Source organism: Leuresthes tenuis, unplaced genomic scaffold (genome assembly GCF_036924035.1).
Source record: "Leuresthes tenuis unplaced genomic scaffold, fLeuTen1.0.hap1 SCAF_7, whole genome shotgun sequence".
Classification (NCBI taxonomy): Eukaryota; Metazoa; Chordata; class Actinopteri; order Atheriniformes; family Atherinopsidae; genus Leuresthes; species Leuresthes tenuis.
In genome coordinates, this window is record NW_027325361.1 from 728,200 (window position 1) to 747,125 (window position 18,926).

The following is an 18,926-nucleotide window of genomic DNA, read 5'->3' on the forward strand; positions in this document are numbered from 1 at the left end:
TTTTACCCTGCACATGCAGTTGCTCTCCTGGCCACTAGAGGGCGCACACAGGGCCTGTTTGCACATAGTTTAGGCTCCAAACTTTCGCTGCATATTAATGGAAAGTTTAATGGAAGCGATTAGACGAGTTTGTGTTTGTTCAGGTCACAAAACGCTGAAGTCCTGATCCCCCGATGAAGCTGTTTCCCATCTGAAAGGAAAACAGAGGCAGATTTCCTTCCTCCCGCTGGGACGGATTCCACAGCGATCAGCACCTCCACAGGCCGACCTGCTGTTCTAACAGCATGTGTTTAAACACTCTGAACGCCGCAGGCATCCACAGAAAGATCTGCAGATTTATAATCAGCATTCTGAGCTTTTGCACCACAAGAAATTAAAAATTAGATTCAAGAACCTGATTTTCCAGCATTTTTATAGCACATGAACTCAGAACTCAGCTTCACCAACTGATGGATGAATGTGTGACATGAGTGAGTAAATGTAAAAGTGGTTTAATTTAAGTCTGGGATTAGAAGCGGAGCCTCTGTTTGCTGGACTGAGCCTGCTGCCGTCCCAGGACACATCAGAACCCTTCAGCTGGACCCGTGTGGGCTTAATTACGGCTTTTATCGAGGGTGTAGTCCTTAGCTTTGGGAATATTCCTGTATCATTCATGTCTGCGTTCAGGTGATCCTCAGTTTGAGCCTCCTTCACTCAGGTTTCTTGACTTTTCGTCAGAATTCCCCCAACAAGTCGAATGATGATGCTGTTTTTGCTCCACTCAGTAATCAGTTAACAGCAAAGCCTGACAGCTGCTATAATATCCATTTAAGGCTGATTTAAGCTGATTCTTTGGTTCTGAACAGAAGGTCGGACTAAACTAGGTCAGTTATGGTGAGAATTTGTTGCTGTTTTCTGACTTCTTACTGGACTGATTGAGCATCTTTGGGCGGAGAGACGAGCTGAATGCATAAACCACCTGAAGAAGCTGCTCCTGTTTCCAGTTCTTGTGGCGTCAGCTGACCTGCTGCTGCTGGTTCTTCCATTAAACTGGGTTTCCTCCGGCGCCTGCAGAATCAATCTGCTGCAGAGCGCAGGGAGACACCAGCGTCTCTGAGAGTTAAGGAGGGCAACAGATATGAAGGTGTCCTTCAGGACAGAAAGGTATGAAGTTGTTTAAGGCTTTTCTCTCTGTGCTGCTTCTCCTTTGGTAAAAGCTTGAGTTGGAACCAATGACAGCAGACACCTCGGTCACATGACTGGCTGATAACTGGCGTGATGCATGAAGGCCGACCTGCTGCCTCCTGCCAGCATGTGTTTAAACGCTCAGACTGCAGCTGGACTGCAGCGTTCTGAGCCTAAAGTGAGTGATCAAATCCAGAAGAATCCTTTTCCCTCCACTGTAATCTGGATTAGTTTATAGCTGAGGAACATGATGATGGAATTAATGCTTTAGATCTGGTTCGCTGAGTTAATTTAACATGAAACTCGAGACTGAATTCTGGAAATGTGACAATAATGTACTGGTTTATATTATATTTATATATATTATATAATAGTTTTACTTTTATGATCCATCCTCTTGTGACGCATCCGTAAAGAAAGGTTCTGAGTTTATTCCTCCTGTAATTCACACTCTGAAGCTGTGTGAAAATCACTGCAAAGACTTGTTCTCTGCAACAGTTTACCTGCTGAAGTCTGACGGCTGTGAGGCAAATGTTCAGCGAACAAAGACTCGATCAGAACTGACCAGCCCCCCACAAACATGTGAACAACCTGAGACTCTGAAGCTGCTCCAGGAGGCAGGCGTAAAAAGCCCTGAACGCTCTCAGCACACTTCCTGTCTGCTCTGGCTTCAGGACGACCCCTCGCTGCCTCTCTGTGTTGAAGCCAGACGTGTCGGGGTGACGGCCAGCTGTGGGTGGGGGGTGTCACCGGATTCCTCTGAGCAGAAGCAGAAGGAAACCGAGGCGAGCAGGAGCTCCAGAGGCTGCAGGAGCTCCAGAGGCTGCAGGTACGTCCGTCTCTCTTCTTCATGTGTGACCAGCCTCAGGCAGAAAACCAGCTGACATCAGTGGATTTCCCTCCTCTCTGCGGCCTCTGAGTCACGCAAAATGCTTCCAAACAAACTCGGTGAGTCCGTCTGCTGCAGCGAGTTCAGCTTTTATTTTCAGGGATTTCTATCACCTGTGCATATATAGCAGGGACAGGAAAGAAGGCTTATTTTAGTTTGGCTTTTTACGAATGTTGACTGATCCTGCTCTCAGTTTTTATATGAAGGCCTGATCCTAATCTTGGCCTGAAGCCTTCATTTTTAAGAGGGTCATCTGGCCTTCAACGGCTGAAAGAAAAGACCCTGAAAGAAAAGACTTCTTATCTCTGCAAACTGGAGCAGGAGGAGAAGCAGTTTGCATCCACTGAAACTCTTCCTCAGAGTTTGGATGTTAGCTGAGCTGATGTAGACCAATCACAGCAGCCTGTGGGGGGGTGAATATGTAGAAATAAAAGGTTTTCTGAAAGATATCTGCTGTGTTTGGTCTTAAGATGTGTTTTCCTCTCCAGAAGAACCAATCAGGACTCAGAGTTTTAGCTTAGTTTTACCCAACAACAGCTAATAGAAGCTAAAGCACAAAACTGGAAGTGAAGCAGTAGTAAATGTTAACAGGTGTTCCACAAGGTTCCATGTTAGGCCCCCTGCTCTTCAGCCTCCACATCAATAATCTCTGTATTTATATAACTAAAGAAGTCATTTTAAATCAAACAGATCCACTTACATCATTGACACCATGTGGCCAAAATGTGGAAAATTGTGAACAAAAGATGTGAGAAAGCCCACCAGAGGCTGTTTCTAATCAGGAAGCTGTGAGCTTGATCCAAAGCATCCTAGTTTTTAATGTTTCTGCGTGAAATGAACACCAGAATTTATCAGAGACGAGCTGAAACAGGCTGTGAAACGGCAGGAAAGATAAGCAAAGATGAACTGTGCAGCTCTACAGATCAGAGGGAAGATGGCACACACCCCCTTCTTCAGGAATCTGAGCTACTGCCTTTAGGGCGGCGCTATAGAGCGCCCCCTGCAGGATGTCTGCTGTATCAGCGCGATGTGTTTTCTGTATTTAAAGACAAATCTCCTTCCTCATAGGACAAAGTTATTCCACAGCCGGAGTGCAGGGGACTCATCACAAGCTTTTTATAGTTTTCTTGGAAAACCCCTGAAATACTGTTGATGATATTTACTGAACTACTTTATCAGAGCTGCTTCGGATCCTGGTGAAGGAAACAGAATGAGTATAACTTGGGGTTTAAGGCGTCTCACCAACACGAAAACATCCTCTCGTGTTTCCCTGTGACCCTGAGGTCAGAGGTGACCCTGAGGTCAGAGGTGACCTCTGCAGCGAGCTGTTTAATCTGTTGGAGCTGATTCGACTAAATGTTTCATAAAACTGCAGCAACATGAAATCCTTTCAGTGTTGAAGTCACCCAGCAGAGGAACATCCCTCTCAAAGTAAACTGGAAGTGGCTGCTTTGATCCTGAAAGCACCCCCTCCCCCGCCTCCCCAGCACCTCTGCAGGGTCACACACATTAACCCCTTGTTTCCTGCAGTGGGCTCCGGTTTGAAGTGAAACGAAGGGTGAAAGCATTTTCCAGACGGGGGTGTGCAGCAGCGGGGGCAGAAGCCGGGCCAGCCCGCTGCATGCTGGGAGTTTTTTTCAGGGTCTGGAGGATTCAGAGGAGTTTTGGTGTAGAGCAGACGTCTGGATTTGGAGCTGAAAGCTGGAGGAGGTTTCTGAGGCTCTGTGTTTGTGAGTATTTAAGGAGGAAGTTTGCAGAAGGTCAGGATTTCACCAGAAGCTTCACCTCCAAGTCTGAACTTATTCTGTTTGTTCACCATGTTTCTGCAAGTTAAAACCTTCCCCTCCAGCTGGGCCTCTGGAGGGCAGACAGAACCACTGAAGAAGAAACTATTTCTGCTTCTGTGACGTCTTCCTGCCTTTTAAATCCATTATTCATGTCAGCAGAGGAACTTTAGACGTTTGGCTTCATCGCAGCGTCACCACAGGCCAGTGTGAAGTTGACTCTTCAGTCGTTTGTCCTGTTCTGGTTCAGTGAAATGTCGCTACTGAAACTGAGAGAAGAAGAAGTATTTACGGTGTGTTAGCCTGCCGCAGTCAGGAGTAAAAACAGCTCTGATCAGATGAGATGAGGTGTGCTTTACTGATCCCAGGCTGGAAAGGTTTGTTATAGCAGCATACAGTGCAAAGGAAAATAAGAGAAGAATGAAAAAGACGAATATTTATTAAAACAAGTATAAATGTGAACATGAGTGCTGAGCAGGCTTTTAGAAACACAGTTTCACTCATTGAAGGATTTCCTGAAGCCGTCTACGTGATGGAGAGGCTGGTTTATCCAAGATGGACGACCTCCTCTCCATCAGGCCTTCCTGATCACTTTGCATCATGATGACATCAAATCCATCAAAGATCAGAGCCTCGGCTCCAGTTTGGATGAAGTAGTTTCAGTCCAGACCCAGAGATCGGAGCCTCGGCTCCAGTTTGGATGAAGTAGTTTCAGTCCAGACCCAGAGATCAGAGCCTCAGCTCCAGTTTGGATGAAGTAGTTTCAGTCCAGACCCAAAGATCGGAGCCTCGGCTCCAGTTTGGATGAAGTAGTTTCAGTCCAGACCCAGAGATCAGAGCCTCGGCTCCAGTTTGGATGAAGTAGTTTCAGTCCAGACCCAGAGATCAGAGCCTCAGCTCCAGTTTGGATGAAGTAGTTTCAGTCCAGACCCAGAGATCAGAGCCTCAGCTCCAGTTTGGATGAAGTAGTTTCAGTCCAGACCCAAAGATCGGAGCCTCGGCTCCAGTTTGGATGAAGTAGTTTCAGTCCAGACCCAGAGATCAGAGCCTCAGCTCCAGTTTGGATGAAGTAGTTTCAGTCCAGACCCAGAGATCGGAGCCTCGGCTCCAGTTTGGATGAAGTAGTTTCAGTCCAGACCCAAAGATCAGAGCCTCGGCTCCAGTTTGGATGAAGTAGTTTCAGTCCAGACCCAGAGATCGGAGCCTCGGCTCCAGTTTGGATGAAGTAGTTTCAGTCCAGACCCAGAGATCAGAGCCTCGGCTCCAGTTTGGATGAAGTAGTTTCAGTCCAGACCCAAAGATCGGAGCCTCGGCTCCAGTTTGGATGAAGTAGTTTCAGTCCAGACCCAGAGATCAGAGCCTCGGCTCCAGTTTGGATGAAGTAGTTTCAGTCCAGACCCAGAGATCAGAGCCTCAGCTCCAGTTTGGATGAAGTAGTTTCAGTCCAGACCCAAAGATCGGAGCCTCGGCTCCAGTTTGGATGAAGTAGTTTCAGTCCAGACCCAGAGATCAGAGCCTCGGCTCCAGTTTGGATGAAGTAGTTTCAGTCCAGACCCAGAGATCAGAGCCTCGGCTCCAGTTTGGATGAAGTAGTTTCAGTCCAGACCCAGAGATCAGAGCCTCAGCTCCAGTTTGGATGAAGTAGTTTCAGTCCAGACCCAAAGATCGGAGCCTCGGCTCCAGTTTGGATGAAGTAGTTTCAGTCCAGACCCAGAGATCAGAGCCTCGGCTCCAGTTTGGATGAAGTAGTTTCAGTCCAGACCCAGAAATTAGAGCCAAGGCTCCAGTTTGGATGAAGTAGTTTCAGTCCAGACCCAAAGATCAGAGCCTCGGCTCCAGTTTGGATGAAGTAGTTTCAGTCCAGACCCAGAGATCAGAGCCTCGGCTCCAGTTTGGATGAAGTAGTTTCAGTCCAGACCCAGAGATCGGAGCCTCGGCTCCAGTTTGAATGAAGTAGTTTCAGTCCAGACCCAGAGATCAGAGCCTCGGCTCCAGTTTGGATGAAGTAGTTTCAGTCCAGACCCAGAGATCAGAGCCTCAGCTCCAGTTTGGATGAAGTAGTTTCAGTCCAGACCCAAAGATCAGAGCCTCAGCTCCAGTTTGAATGAAGTAGTTTCAGTCCAGACCCAAAGATCAGAGCCTCAGCTCCAGTTTGGATGAAGTAGTTTCAGTCCAGACCCAAAGATCGGAGCCTCGGCTCCAGTTTGGATGAAGTAGTTTCAGTCCAGACCCAGAGATCAGAGCCTCGGCTCCAGTTTGGATGAAGTAGTTTCAGTCCAGACCCAGAGATCAGAGCCTCGGCTCCAGTTTGGATGAAGTAGTTTCAGTCCAGACCCAGAGATCAGAGCCTCGGCTCCAGTTTGGATGAAGTAGTTTCAGTCCAGACCCAGAGATCGGAGCCTCAGCTCCAGTTTGGATGAAGTAGTTTCAGTCCAGACCCAGAGATCAGAGCCTCGGCTCCAGTTTGGATGAAGTAGTTTCAGTCCAGACCCAGAGATCGGAGCCTCGGCTCCAGTTTGGATGAAGTAGTTTCAGTCCAGACCCAGAGATCGGAGCCTCGGCTCCAGTTTGGATGAAGTAGTTTCAGTCCAGACCCAAAGATCAGAGCCTCAGCTCCAGTTTGGATGAAGTAGTTTCAGTCCAGACCCAGAAATCAGAGCCAAGGCTCCAGTTTGGATGAAGTAGTTTCAGTCCAGACCCAGAGATCGGAGCCTCGGCTCCAGTTTGGATGAAGTAGTTTCAGTCCTGACCCAGAGATCGGAGCCTCGGGTCCAGTTTGGATGAAGTAGTTTCAGTCCAGACCCAAAGATCAGAGCCTCGGCTCCAGTTTGGATGAAGTAGTTTCAGTCCAGACCCAGAGATCAGAGCCTCGGCTCCAGTTTGGATTAAGTAGTTTCAGTCCAGACCCAGAGATCAGAGCCTCGGCTCCAGTTTGGATAAAGTAGTTTCAGTCCAGACCCAAAGATCAGAGCCTCGGCTCCAGTTTGGATGAAGTAGTTTCAGTCCAGACCCAGAGATCAGAGCCTCGGCTCCAGTTTGGATTAAGTAGTTTCAGTCCAGACCCAGAGATCAGAGCCTCGGCTCCAGTTTGGATGAAGTAGTTTCAGTCCAGACCCAGAGATCAGAGCCTCGGCTCCAGTTTGGATTAAGTAGTTTCAGTCCAGACCCAGAGATCAGAGCCTCGGCTCCAGTTTGGATGAAGTAGTTTCAGTCCAGACCCAGAGATCAGAGCCAAGGCTCCAGTTTGGATGAAGTAGTTTCAGTCCAGACCCAGAGATCGGAGCCTCAGCTCCAGTTTGGATGAAGTAGTTTCAGTCCAGACCCAGAGATCGGAGCCTCAGCTCCAGTTTGGATGAAGTAGTTTCAGTCCAGACCCAGAGATCGGAGCCTCAGCTCCAGTTTGGATGAAGTAGTTTCAGTCCAGAGATCAGAGCCTCGGCTCCAGTTTGGATGAAGTAGTTTCAGTCCAGAGATCAGAGATCAGAGCCTCGGCTCCAGTTTGGATGAAGTAGTTTCAGTCCAGACCCAGAGATCAGAGCCTCGGCTCCAGTTTGGATGAAGTAGTTTCAGTCCAGACCCAGAGATCGGAGCCTCGGCTCCAGTTTGGATGAAGTAGTTTCAGTCCAGACCCAGAGATCGGAGCCTCGGCTCCAGTTTGGATGAAGTAGTTTCAGTCCTGACCCAGAGATCGGAGCCTCGGGTCCAGTTTGGATGAAGTAGTTTCAGTCCAGACCCAAAGATCAGAGCCTCGGCTCCAGTTTGGATGAAGTAGTTTCAGTCCAGACCCAGAGATCAGAGCCTCGGCTCCAGTTTGGATTAAGTAGTTTCAGTCCAGACCCAGAGATCAGAGCCTCGGCTCCAGTTTGGATAAAGTAGTTTCAGTCCAGACCCAGAGATCAGAGCCTCGGCTCCAGTTTGGATGAAGTAGTTTCAGTCCAGACCCAGAGATCAGAGCCTCGGCTCCAGTTTGGATAAAGTAGTTTCAGTCCAGACCCAAAGATCAGAGCCTCGGCTCCAGTTTGGATGAAGTAGTTTCAGTCCAGACCCAGAGATCAGAGCCTCGGCTCCAGTTTGGATTAAGTAGTTTCAGTCCAGACCCAGAGATCAGAGCCTCGGCTCCAGTTTGGATGAAGTAGTTTCAGTCCAGACCCAGAGATCAGAGCCTCGGCTCCAGTTTGGATTAAGTAGTTTCAGTCCAGACCCAGAGATCAGAGCCTCGGCTCCAGTTTGGATGAAGTAGTTTCAGTCCAGACCCAGAGATCAGAGCCAAGGCTCCAGTTTGGATGAAGTAGTTTCAGTCCAGACCCAGAGATCGGAGCCTCAGCTCCAGTTTGGATGAAGTAGTTTCAGTCCAGACCCAGAGATCGGAGCCTCAGCTCCAGTTTGGATGAAGTAGTTTCAGTCCAGACCCAGAGATCGGAGCCTCAGCTCCAGTTTGGATGAAGTAGTTTCAGTCCAGAGATCAGAGCCTCGGCTCCAGTTTGGATGAAGTAGTTTCAGTCCAGAGATCAGAGATCAGAGCCTCGGCTCCAGTTTGGATGAAGTAGTTTCAGTCCAGACCCAGAGATCAGAGCCTCGGCTCCAGTTTGGATGAAGTAGTTTCAGTCCAGACCCAGAGATCGGAGCCTCGGCTCCAGTTTGGATGAAGTAGTTTCAGTCCAGACCCAGAGATCGGAGCCTCGGCTCCAGTTTGGATGAAGTAGTTTCAGTCCTGACCCAGAGATCGGAGCCTCGGGTCCAGTTTGGATGAAGTAGTTTCAGTCCAGACCCAGAGATCGGAGCCTCAGCTCCTGTTTGGATGAAGTAGTTTCAGTCCAGACCCAGAGATCGGAGCCTCGGCTCCAGTTTGGATTAAGTAGTTTCAGTCCAGACCCAGAGATCAGAGCCTCGGCTCCAGTTTGGATAAAGTAGTTTCAGTCCAGACCCAGAGATCAGAGCCTCGGCTCCAGTTTGGATGAAGTAGTTTCAGTCCAGACCCAGAGATCAGAGCCTCGGCTCCAGTTTGGATTAAGTAGTTTCAGTCCAGACCCAGAGATCAGAGCCTCGGCTCCAGTTTGGATGAAGTAGTTTCAGTCCAGACCCAGAGATCAGAGCCAAGGCTCCAGTTTGGATGAAGTAGTTTCAGTCCAGACCCAGAGATCGGAGCCTCAGCTCCAGTTTGGATGAAGTAGTTTCAGTCCAGACCCAGAGATCGGAGCCTCAGCTCCAGTTTGGATGAAGTAGTTTCAGTCCAGACCCAGAGATCGGAGCCTCAGCTCCAGTTTGGATGAAGTAGTTTCAGTCCAGAGATCAGAGCCTCGGCTCCAGTTTGGATGAAGTAGTTTCAGTCCAGAGATCAGAGATCAGAGCCTCGGCTCCAGTTTGGATGAAGTAGTTTCAGTCCAGACCCAGAGATCAGAGCCTCAGCTCCAGTTTGGATGAAGTAGTTTCAGTCCAGACCCAGAGATCGGAGCCTCGGCTCCAGTTTGGATGAAGTAGTTTCAGTCCAGACCCAGAGATCGGAGCCTCGGCTCCAGTTTGGATGAAGTAGTTTCAGTCCTGACCCAGAGATCGGAGCCTCGGGTCCAGTTTGGATGAAGTAGTTTCAGTCCAGACCCAGAGATCGGAGCCTCAGCTCCAGTTTGGATGAAGTAGTTTCAGTCCAGACCCAGAGATCGGAGCCTCGGCTCCAGTTTGGATGAAGTAGTTTCAGTCCAGAGATCAGAGATCAGAGCCTCGGCTCCAGTTTGGATGAAGTAGTTTCAGTCCAGACCCAGAGATCAGAGCCTCGGCTCCAGTTTGGATGAAGTAGTTTCAGTCCTGACCCAGAGATCAGAGCCTCGGCTCCAGTTTGGATGAAGTAGTTTCAGTCCAGACCCAGAGATCAGAGCCTCAGCTCCAGTTTGGATGAAGTAGTTTCAGTCCAGACCCAAAGATCGGAGCCTCGGCTCCAGTTTGGATGAAGTAGTTTCAGTCCAGACCCAGAGATCAGAGCCTCGGCTCCAGTTTGAATGAAGTAGTTTCAGTCCAGACCCAGAGATCAGAGCCTCGGCTCCAGTTTGGATGAAGTAGTTTCAGTCCAGACCCAAAGATCAGAGCCTCAGCTCCAGTTTGGATGAAGTAGTTTCAGTCCTGACCCAGAGATCAGAGCCTCGGCTCCAGTTTGGATGAAGTAGTTTCAGTCCTGACCCAGAGATCAGAGCCTCGGCTCCAGTTTGGATGAAGTAGTTTCAGTCCAGACCCAGAGATCAGAGCCTCAGCTCCAGTTTGGATGAAGTAGTTTCAGTCCAGACCCAAAGATCGGAGCCTCGGCTCCAGTTTGGATGAAGTAGTTTCAGTCCAGACCCAGAGATCAGAGCCTCGGCTCCAGTTTGGATGAAGTAGTTTCAGTCCAGACCCAGAAATTAGAGCCAAGGCTCCAGTTTGGATGAAGTAGTTTCAGTCCAGACCCAAAGATCAGAGCCTCGGCTCCAGTTTGGATGAAGTAGTTTCAGTCCAGACCCAGAGATCAGAGCCTCGGCTCCAGTTTGGATGAAGTAGTTTCAGTCCAGACCCAGAGATCAGAGCCTCGGCTCCAGTTTGGATGAAGTAGTTTCAGTCCAGACCCAGAGATCGGAGCCTCGGCTCCAGTTTGGATGAAGTAGTTTCAGTCCAGACCCAAAGATCAGAGCCTCAGCTCCAGTTTGGATGAAGTAGTTTCAGTCCAGAGATCAGAGCCTCGGCTCCAGTTTGGATGAAGTAGTTTCAGTCCAGACCCAGAGATCGGAGCCTCGGCTCCAGTTTGGATGAAGTAGTTTCAGTCCAGACCCAGAGATCGGAGCCTCGGCTCCAGTTTGGATGAAGTAGTTTCAGTCCAGACCCAAAGATCAGAGCCTCAGCTCCAGTTTGGATGAAGTAGTTTCAGTCCAGACCCAGAGATCAGAGCCTCGGCTCCAGTTTGGATGAAGTAGTTTCAGTCCAGAGATCAGAGATCGGAGCCTCGGCTCCAGTTTGGATGAAGTAGTTTCAGTCCAGACCCAGAGATCAGAGCCTCGGCTCCAGTTTGGATGAAGTAGTTTCAGTCCAGACCCAAAGATCAGAGCCTCAGCTCCAGTTTGGATGAAGTAGTTTCAGTCCAGACCCAGAGATCAGAGCCTCGGCTCCAGTTTGGATGAAGTAGTTTCAGTCCAGACCCAGAGATCGGAGCCTCGGCTCCAGTTTGGATGAAGTAGTTTAAGGTGTCTGCTGCATCCAGTCTGAGTGTGAAAGACACTTGTAGTTCTGACTGAAACTTCCCATCTGATCAGAACTGAACCAGAACTGAACCAGAACTGAACATGGAGGACGATGACGTGAACTGAGCAGAGGCTTTGTGACAGTTTGACTGTGTGGATATTTAACAGAAGAATCAGATGATATAGAACAGAAATGTTGTTTGATAAGCAGCAGGTAGCCTGATTTTCATGTTTTTATGTCTCTTTTCTGAACATTTCATGCTGATGACGCTCAGATTTAGCTCCTCTGGCAGCTAACTGCGGTGTTCAGTGGAAGTTTTGACTTTCAGTCACTTTATCCCGTCTATCATCAGTTTCCTCTGAGGATATCTATCCTCCCAACTGTAAACCACGTCTTTTAAATATGATCTGCAGGTCAAAGCTGTGTTAAAAACACTTTTATTCACTGTTATAAAGGGATAATTCGACCAGTATCTGGCTGATTTATCTGAACTTGCTGCTCTGGTTGTAGTCAGAACCGGGCTTGAACCGATCCTTCTCCCAAACTCTCCCACTACAGTCTTTTCAATCGATTTTCCAGGTTTTAACCCTTTTTATATCATCATCTGCTTTTACACTGCTTTTAATTTTTCTTTAGCCGTTTCTATTGTTTTTATTGTTTTTATTGTTTTTATTGTTTTTATTGTTTTCTGATTGTGTCGATGATGCTTTTGTGTTTAAAAGTGCAGAAATAAACTTGATTTGAAATGAGAGGCTGTTTGTTTTCTGCCACCAGGCCAAAGACAAGAAGCTGATGATGAGGCTGAAGCACACTGACTGAGAGCCTGAGATCTTTCTTTCTATCAGCTGAACTTCAGAGTAAAGCTGTGACTCGAGGCCCCTTCAGGGACCCGACATGGCAGCCGTCAGGCCGCCGCTGCTGCCGCCGCTGCTGCTGCTGCTGCTGCTGCAGGCGGTGACGGCCGTGTGCAGCCGCTCTCTGGTGATGGTGAACTCCGGCGTCCAGGTCCCCAGAGGGCGCTCGGTGTTCATCACTGAGTCGGAGCTGCGGGTCGGCGTGGAGCCGAGCGCAGACTGTAAGGTGGAGGTGGTGATGACCGAGCCGGCGACTCAGAGAGTGGGGAGGCTGTCTCCACAGGTGAGGCCGGCTCGCTTCAGCCAGGTGAGCCGACCGCGGTCAGTGGAGTAACCGGCGCTTTTCTGTGTGGTCTGCAGGTGTTCGACTGCAGCTTCCTGCAGGACGAGGTGAAGTACGTCCACAACGGCAGCCCCCTGCTGGACGAGGACGCCGTGATGCTGAGGGTCTACAGGTCAGCCTCACTGGAGATCAGCTCTGAGCGTCATTTTAGTCCCGCCTGAGAGATTTAACGCCTTCGCTGCACGTTCTGCATGTTTGGTGACCAAAGTTAGCATAGATTAGATGAGACTCTGATGAACTGTGGCGTCCGTGTCCAGGTTCACGTCTTCAGACACGCTGGTGGAGACCGTGACGCTCAGGATCCAGGTGGTGGACCCAGCGTCCGGAGTGGTGGAGCTGGGCAGCACGCCGCTCGTGGTTCCTCAGTTCCTGGGTTTATCCAACGCCATCAACAGCTCGGCGCTGAACATCAGGACCCCGGCGGGGCTGGTCTGCACCGTCAGGCTGGTGAGCAGCGACACCGGCGTCCCGGCTGCAGGGCAGCTGGTCCGGGAGGAGGACTCCTCGCAGAGGAAAGGTACAGGCAGCATTCAAGGAGGCTTCATGATAATTACGTTTACTTTTATTTCATTATATGCACCCAAATGTTTGCTTTCACCTCTCCGTCAGGCCGCCAGGCGGCGCCGCGCTGTCGGGGAAACGAACCCTGTCACCACGGCACCACAGAGGTTCACTTCCTGAAAACCAGCTGCCAGGACTTCCTGAGCTCGGGCCTGAAGTATCAGCACCTGAGTCCTCCGTCCCCACAGATCGACTACATCCCCGTCAGGGTGGAGCTGCGGGACAAGGCCACCAGGGCGCTGCTGGAGGTACGGGCAGAAACATTTAAAAAAGATGGAGGCGGAGAAGCTGGTAAACTCCACGTTTTCCTGGGATCAGTCACACTTTATGAGCCTTAAAACACATGAACAGCTTGGTGTTTATTCCAGAGAACCGTCTGACACGTCTGCTCCTGCTCGCTCAGCGAAATCTGCTCCCAAACGTGTTGATTCCTACACGCTGCGTGTTGTTAGCGTGTGCGTTTTAACACGTTTTAACACGTGGAGCTGAGACAAAGCTGTGCAGAAGCTTCTCGGTCTTTATCTGTCTTCCTCTTCCCCAGTCGGAGGCAGTGTGGCTGCCGGTTCTGATCCACGGTGCCATGCAGAACCAGCCCCCTCAGGCCTCCTTCATGGCCTCCTTCATGCTGGAGGTCGACCAGTTCATCCTCACGCCGCTCACCACCGCGGCGCTGGACGCGAAGGACCAGGAGACGCCGCAGGAGAGGCTGGTCTTCAATGTGACCGTCCCGCCCGCAGAGGGCTACTTCACCCACCTGCACGACCACACCAAGCCGGTCCAGTCCTTCACCTGGATGGACCTCCACGACATGAAGGTGGCCTACCAGCCGCCCAACGGCAGCCGGAGCCACCGCAGGAACTCTGAGGTTCAGGTTTACACCTGATCTGAAGGCTTTCTTCTCTGATTTCAAACAAACTCTGAATCGTTTTGTGCTTCGTATGCGTTTGAATGAATGTTCTGTTCATTGATAACTCATAAATGATCTATTTATAACTTCTAAATCTCACATTTCTTCTTGAATATTGAGCAGCCGCCCCTCCCTGTTTCTCCTGTCAGGTGGAGCTCCAGGTTATAGACGGCTCCTTTATGACCAGCCCACCCATCACGGTCCACATCTCCATCAGGGCGTCCGAAACCAGCGCCCCCAGGGTGTCCTGGAACATGGGTAGGTTCTGCCCTCTGAGGGAACCGGGTCAGGTTCTGTGTGGTGACGTCCGAATGTCTCTGCTGTCTCAGGTCTGGACCTGCTGGAGGGTCAGTCCCGACCAATCACGTGGCAGCAGCTGCAGATCGTGGACAACGACAACATCGATGCTGTGTACCTGGTCGCCGTGGACGGACCGTTACACGGGCGGCTCAGTGTCAGAGGTGAGGGGTGAAAGGTCATCGATTTGCAGCTGACCCGAGCGGCTCAGAACCGCACGCAGGTTACGTTTCCATGGAGACGACACACTGAGACCGGAAAGGTTCTGATCTCACGCTGATGTCCTGCCGGAGACTTTTAATTTTAATTAATTTCATCACATGACAACTGAAATCTAACCTGTCTCACCCACCTGTCTCACACACCTGTCTCACGCACCTGTCTCACAGCTTCTGGTTTGTCTCACACACCTGTCTCACACCTGTCTTACAGCTTCTAGTTTGTCTCACACACCTGTCTCACACACCTGTCTCACACACCTGTCTCACAGCTTCTGGTTTGTCTCACACACCTGTCTCACACCTGTCTTACAGCTTCTGGTTTGTCTCACACACCTGTCTCACGCACCTGTCTCACACACCTGTCTTACAGCTTCTGGTTTGTCTCACACACCTGTCTCACACACCTGTCTCACGCACCTGTCTCACAGCTTCTGGTTTGTCTCACACACCTGTCTCACACCTGTCTTACAGCTTCTGGTTTGTCTCACACACCTGTCTCACGCACCTGTCTCACACACCTGTCTTACAGCTTCTGGTTTGTCTCACACACCTGTCTCACACACCTGTCTCACAGCTTCTGGTTTGTCTCACACACCTGTCTCACACACCTGTCTCACACACCTGTCTCACAGCTTCTGGTTTGTCTCACGCACCTGTCTCACACACCTGTCTTACAGCTTCTGGTTTGTCTCACACACCTGTCTCACACACCTGTCTCACAGCTTCTGGTTTGTCTCACACCTGTCTCACACACCTGTCTCACACACCTGTCTCACACACCTGTCTCACAGCTTCTGGTTTGTCTCACACACCTGTCTCACAGCTTCTGGTTTGTCTCACACACCTGTCTCACACACCTGTCTCACACACCTGTCTCACAGCTTCTGGTTTGTCTCACACCTGTCTCACACACCTGTCTCACACACCTGTCTCACACACCTGTCTTACAGCTTCTGGTTTGTCTCACACACCTGTCTCACAGCTTCTGGTTTGTCTCACACCTGTCTCACACACCCGTCTCACACACACCTGTCTTACAGCTTCTGGTTTGTCTCACACACCTGTCTCACAGCTTCTGGTTTGTCTCACACACCTGTCTCACACACCTGTCTCACACCTGTCTTACAGCTTCTGGTTTGTCTCACACACCTGTCTCACAGCTTCTGGTTTGTCTCACACACCTGTCTCACACACCTGTCACACACCTGTCTCACAGCTTCTGGTTTGTCTCACACACCTGTCTCTCACACCTGTCTCTCACACCTGTCTCACACACCTGTCTCACACCTGTCTCACACACCTGTCTCTCACAGCTGTCTCACAGCATTCTTGAGAAAGAAAAGAAGGACTTTCAGTGGCATCATGAGACAAAAAGCTGCTGAATTTGTCCTCTCCAGGGAAACGTTTTCAGGACATGGTGCTGAGGATCTTCCTGTTTTCTTTTGGGATTTGTTCTTCTTCTTGTGATCCCTCCTCCTCTTCTGAACCAAAGCTGTCTTGCTGGCTCTTGAGGGACCTTTGCAGCTACCGAATGTTGAAGTTTGAGTGAACGATGTTATCAAGACGTCTTTATTTTGTGTTTGAAATAGTTTAAATTCCAGTTGTGTCCGGGACAGATGCAGATATAAACCCAGCTGAGTCTGTGACTCTGCTGCTGTGCAGCTCACATAGAAAATGAATAAAAACAGAATAGAACGTCTTTCTGACGCTGGGGTTAGAAAAAGTCATCAAAAAGTCATCAAAAAGGATAATTTAGTGAGTTATTTCTGCTGTTAGCGGGAGAGTCGGGTCATTTGTGACCTGAAGGCACCACAGAGGTTAAAGGGTTCTTCCTGGTGAACATAAGAGTTTAAACCAGCCTGTAGAAAGCTGCGTGTGGACACAGACGTGAAGCCGAGTGTGCGGCGCTCGCACCGATGGCTTCTCCTCGTCTTCGCTGATATTCATCACTCTTCGATGGGAATTCCCTGAAACTGTCATATGGCCTTTTCCGCCCTTTTTCCTCCATGTGCTGCCCATCCGACAGGGACTGTGGGAGCATATGTCTGCTGTCCCTGCATGTGTTTCCTAATCAGGTGTAAAATGGGCCAGGGCCACTTCGCCAGGGGCCTCTCCAGCCTCGTCTGTCCCTTCCAGCCCGGCGAGTCGTGAGCCGGCGCCTCTTTGTCTGAACGGCAGCAGATTGGAGCGACTCCTGCCATTTCATGCTGCCGTGCACAGGAGCAGATGCACTGTCCCCAAACAGGTTTTCATGCTACCAGCAGAGAGGAGGCTGCGGGGGGGCGGCCGCCCCGGGTGGTTCAGGCGGGGAGGTAACCTTTAATGGCTGCTTTCATTCTCGGTGTAGATAAAGCGGGAAGTTGCACGTGAAGTCGGACAGACGGACGCTGCTCGCAGCATGGTGGCGTGTTTCCAGCTTCATCAGGTTACAGAGAGCCGGGGAGGCGATGTAAAACAGCTCCGTTTTCATGCCGATCAGCAGCACCGTTCAATGATTTGAAATCAGGTCAGACACTCGGATCTGTGTGTTCTTCCCAAGCAGAACCTCCACATCTGGAAACTTTCAGGGCTGCAGAAACAGCGTCAGTGAGTCAGAGCAGCTGCAAGAAAGAAAAATAAACTGAAAAACATCTGATTATAACGTCATCTAAAACTGTGCATTATTATTCTGCTGCAAACGATGTGCAACTTACAGCTTTTAGAGAAAACTAAATGAATTAAATGTGCGTCTGAGACTGATGTGAGAGGAAGTGGGTCCTGAGTGGAGCCTGTAGCTCAGACACTTTACAGCAGAAGCATCATTCAGAGGCTCAACAGCTCACAGGAAGCTGCACTTTTACTGCCTCGGGCTGGACTTTGGGATCTTTTCTGCTTTCTACACAATCACAGTTTGAAGTTTAGATCTTTCAGAGTTTTCCTCAGAAAGTTCAGCTCAGAGTGCAGTGATGTCACACTCTGAATTCTGGGAAATATTTAGCTTTAAACCACTTTCATGCTGACAGTTTGTCTTCTACATTTACAGGTTATCCATCCAAACGCAGGTGTTTCTGCCTTCTTTCCCTCAGTGTGACTGTCAGAGTGAGAGGCCTCACAGTTTGATCTTAAACCCCCTCAGAGCCCCCCCCACACTCCAGTTCACTCCCATTATATCTGAGCTGCTTCCTCCTCAGATCTGGAGGTGAGGCTCTCTTTAACCTGCCAGAAAAACTAGAGAAAACCGGAGATGAATGAATCCAGAACAAGATTCTGCTGCTCACAGTTCAACAATCGTTTCAGTCCAGCTTACAGTTTCCACACAGTGAGTGTGTGAGTTTCTGTTCCTCGTCTCTCTTTGTTGCTTTCTGTTGATTTTAGGTCTTTTTTCTGTATGAATCCCTCCAACAGAGAGGGACTGTGCACAGCTATCAGACCCAAAGCCACAGCAGTGTGACACGGAGCTGTTTGTGCTTCTGATGGATGAACAATCAGTAGAAAACCTGCAGAAACCGGCTTTTATCGGGACATTAGATGGTGGAACTTTTTCCCACTCAGCAGGTTTCGTCCCCCCTCCTCCTGCAGCGTTTCATCGGCCTCTTGTTAAGGAAAGTTTGGCTGGATGATGGCGGCTGCAGGAAGCAGCGGGTGGATGCTGCGTCTCCGAGGAGCGGCGACTCGGGGACAGTCACTACAGGCTCCAGTGCCTTCAGCCAAATGGATGGCTGCCTGTCGTGCACACGCACGTGCACACACACGCACACAAACACACACAAGGTGCGTCCTGTTTCTTCCTTTATGGGCCTGTTGCCCAACGCCACCTTTGGGCCTAATTACCAAGTTGTTTCCATCACTTGGACCGCCAGCCGGCTCCCCTCGGTAAAGTTGTTAATGAGGTTCGGGCTTGCAACCGCTCGTCTCTCAATCTGTCTGCTGACCTTGCTCTTCTGTCTCTCTGGCACTCGCAGGGAGACAGGAAGTCCCCCGTCCTGGCAACCGGGCGGCCGCCGGGAAGGGCGCCATGTTTTACCCCACCGGTGTTCACAGAACCAGCCAGCGCCTCGCGCTGCCTCCAGGCGCCAACCTAAACCTGTTATTTCCAAGTGACAATGACACGGGAAAGCGTGCCGGAGACGGTAATTGAATCAAAGTGCGAAGCTTTGGCTGGAAATCAGCTCGTGTCCTCCTCTGACGCTCGAAGTGAGGAGAGCTGACAGATGGACACGTTTCCTTCATGTAGGACACCAAAGTTTTTCATGTTTGGGCCAACAGGAGAGCTGACAAACACAAACGGCTCCCCTTCGCTGCCAGAGAAATGGCTGTGACACATTCTGAAGGATGGTGAGAAACTGAAGAGGAAGTCACTGAACTGAAAGAATACACGATGAAAGAGGAGTTTGAAGCATTTCTGTCAGCTGGAACTGTAAATACAGGAAATAATATTTGGTTTTAAGAGCCTGGACGGATTCATGGGTTCATGGCAGCGTCACGGAAAAAAGAAAGTTCTCAGATTTTATGTATCAGGAGAAAAAAAGGTAAATCTCAGAGTAACAGCAACACATGACGTATTACTCTATTTTATTCATGTGTATATGTCATGTATTACTGTTCAGTTTTAACACCTGGTATAGTAAGCTCCATGTTTCCCAATGTGTGGCACCCCCTCTTCTTTTAACAACATCTGTAAACATCTGGAACTGAGGAGAGCAGCTGCTGGACCTGGGAGAGGAATGTTGTCC

General features: G+C 49.8%; 1 protein-coding gene across 1 annotated transcript in view; it reads left to right on the forward strand.

The window, feature by feature from the left end:
- Positions 1–11,868: 11,868 nt before the first annotated feature.
- Positions 11,869–18,926, forward strand: part of frem1b (Fras1 related extracellular matrix 1b) — a 38,975-nt gene continuing 31,917 nt past the window's right edge. The window contains exons 1-7 of the mRNA XM_072388768.1: positions 11,869–12,168; positions 12,246–12,340; positions 12,486–12,745; positions 12,838–13,037; positions 13,331–13,654; positions 13,846–13,954; positions 14,026–14,157. Coding sequence (XP_072244869.1) covers positions 11,926–12,168; positions 12,246–12,340; positions 12,486–12,745; positions 12,838–13,037; positions 13,331–13,654; positions 13,846–13,954; positions 14,026–14,157 — 1,363 coding nt within the window. The 5' untranslated portion in view covers positions 11,869–11,925. The remainder of the gene's footprint in view (positions 12,169–12,245; positions 12,341–12,485; positions 12,746–12,837; positions 13,038–13,330; positions 13,655–13,845; positions 13,955–14,025; positions 14,158–18,926) is intronic.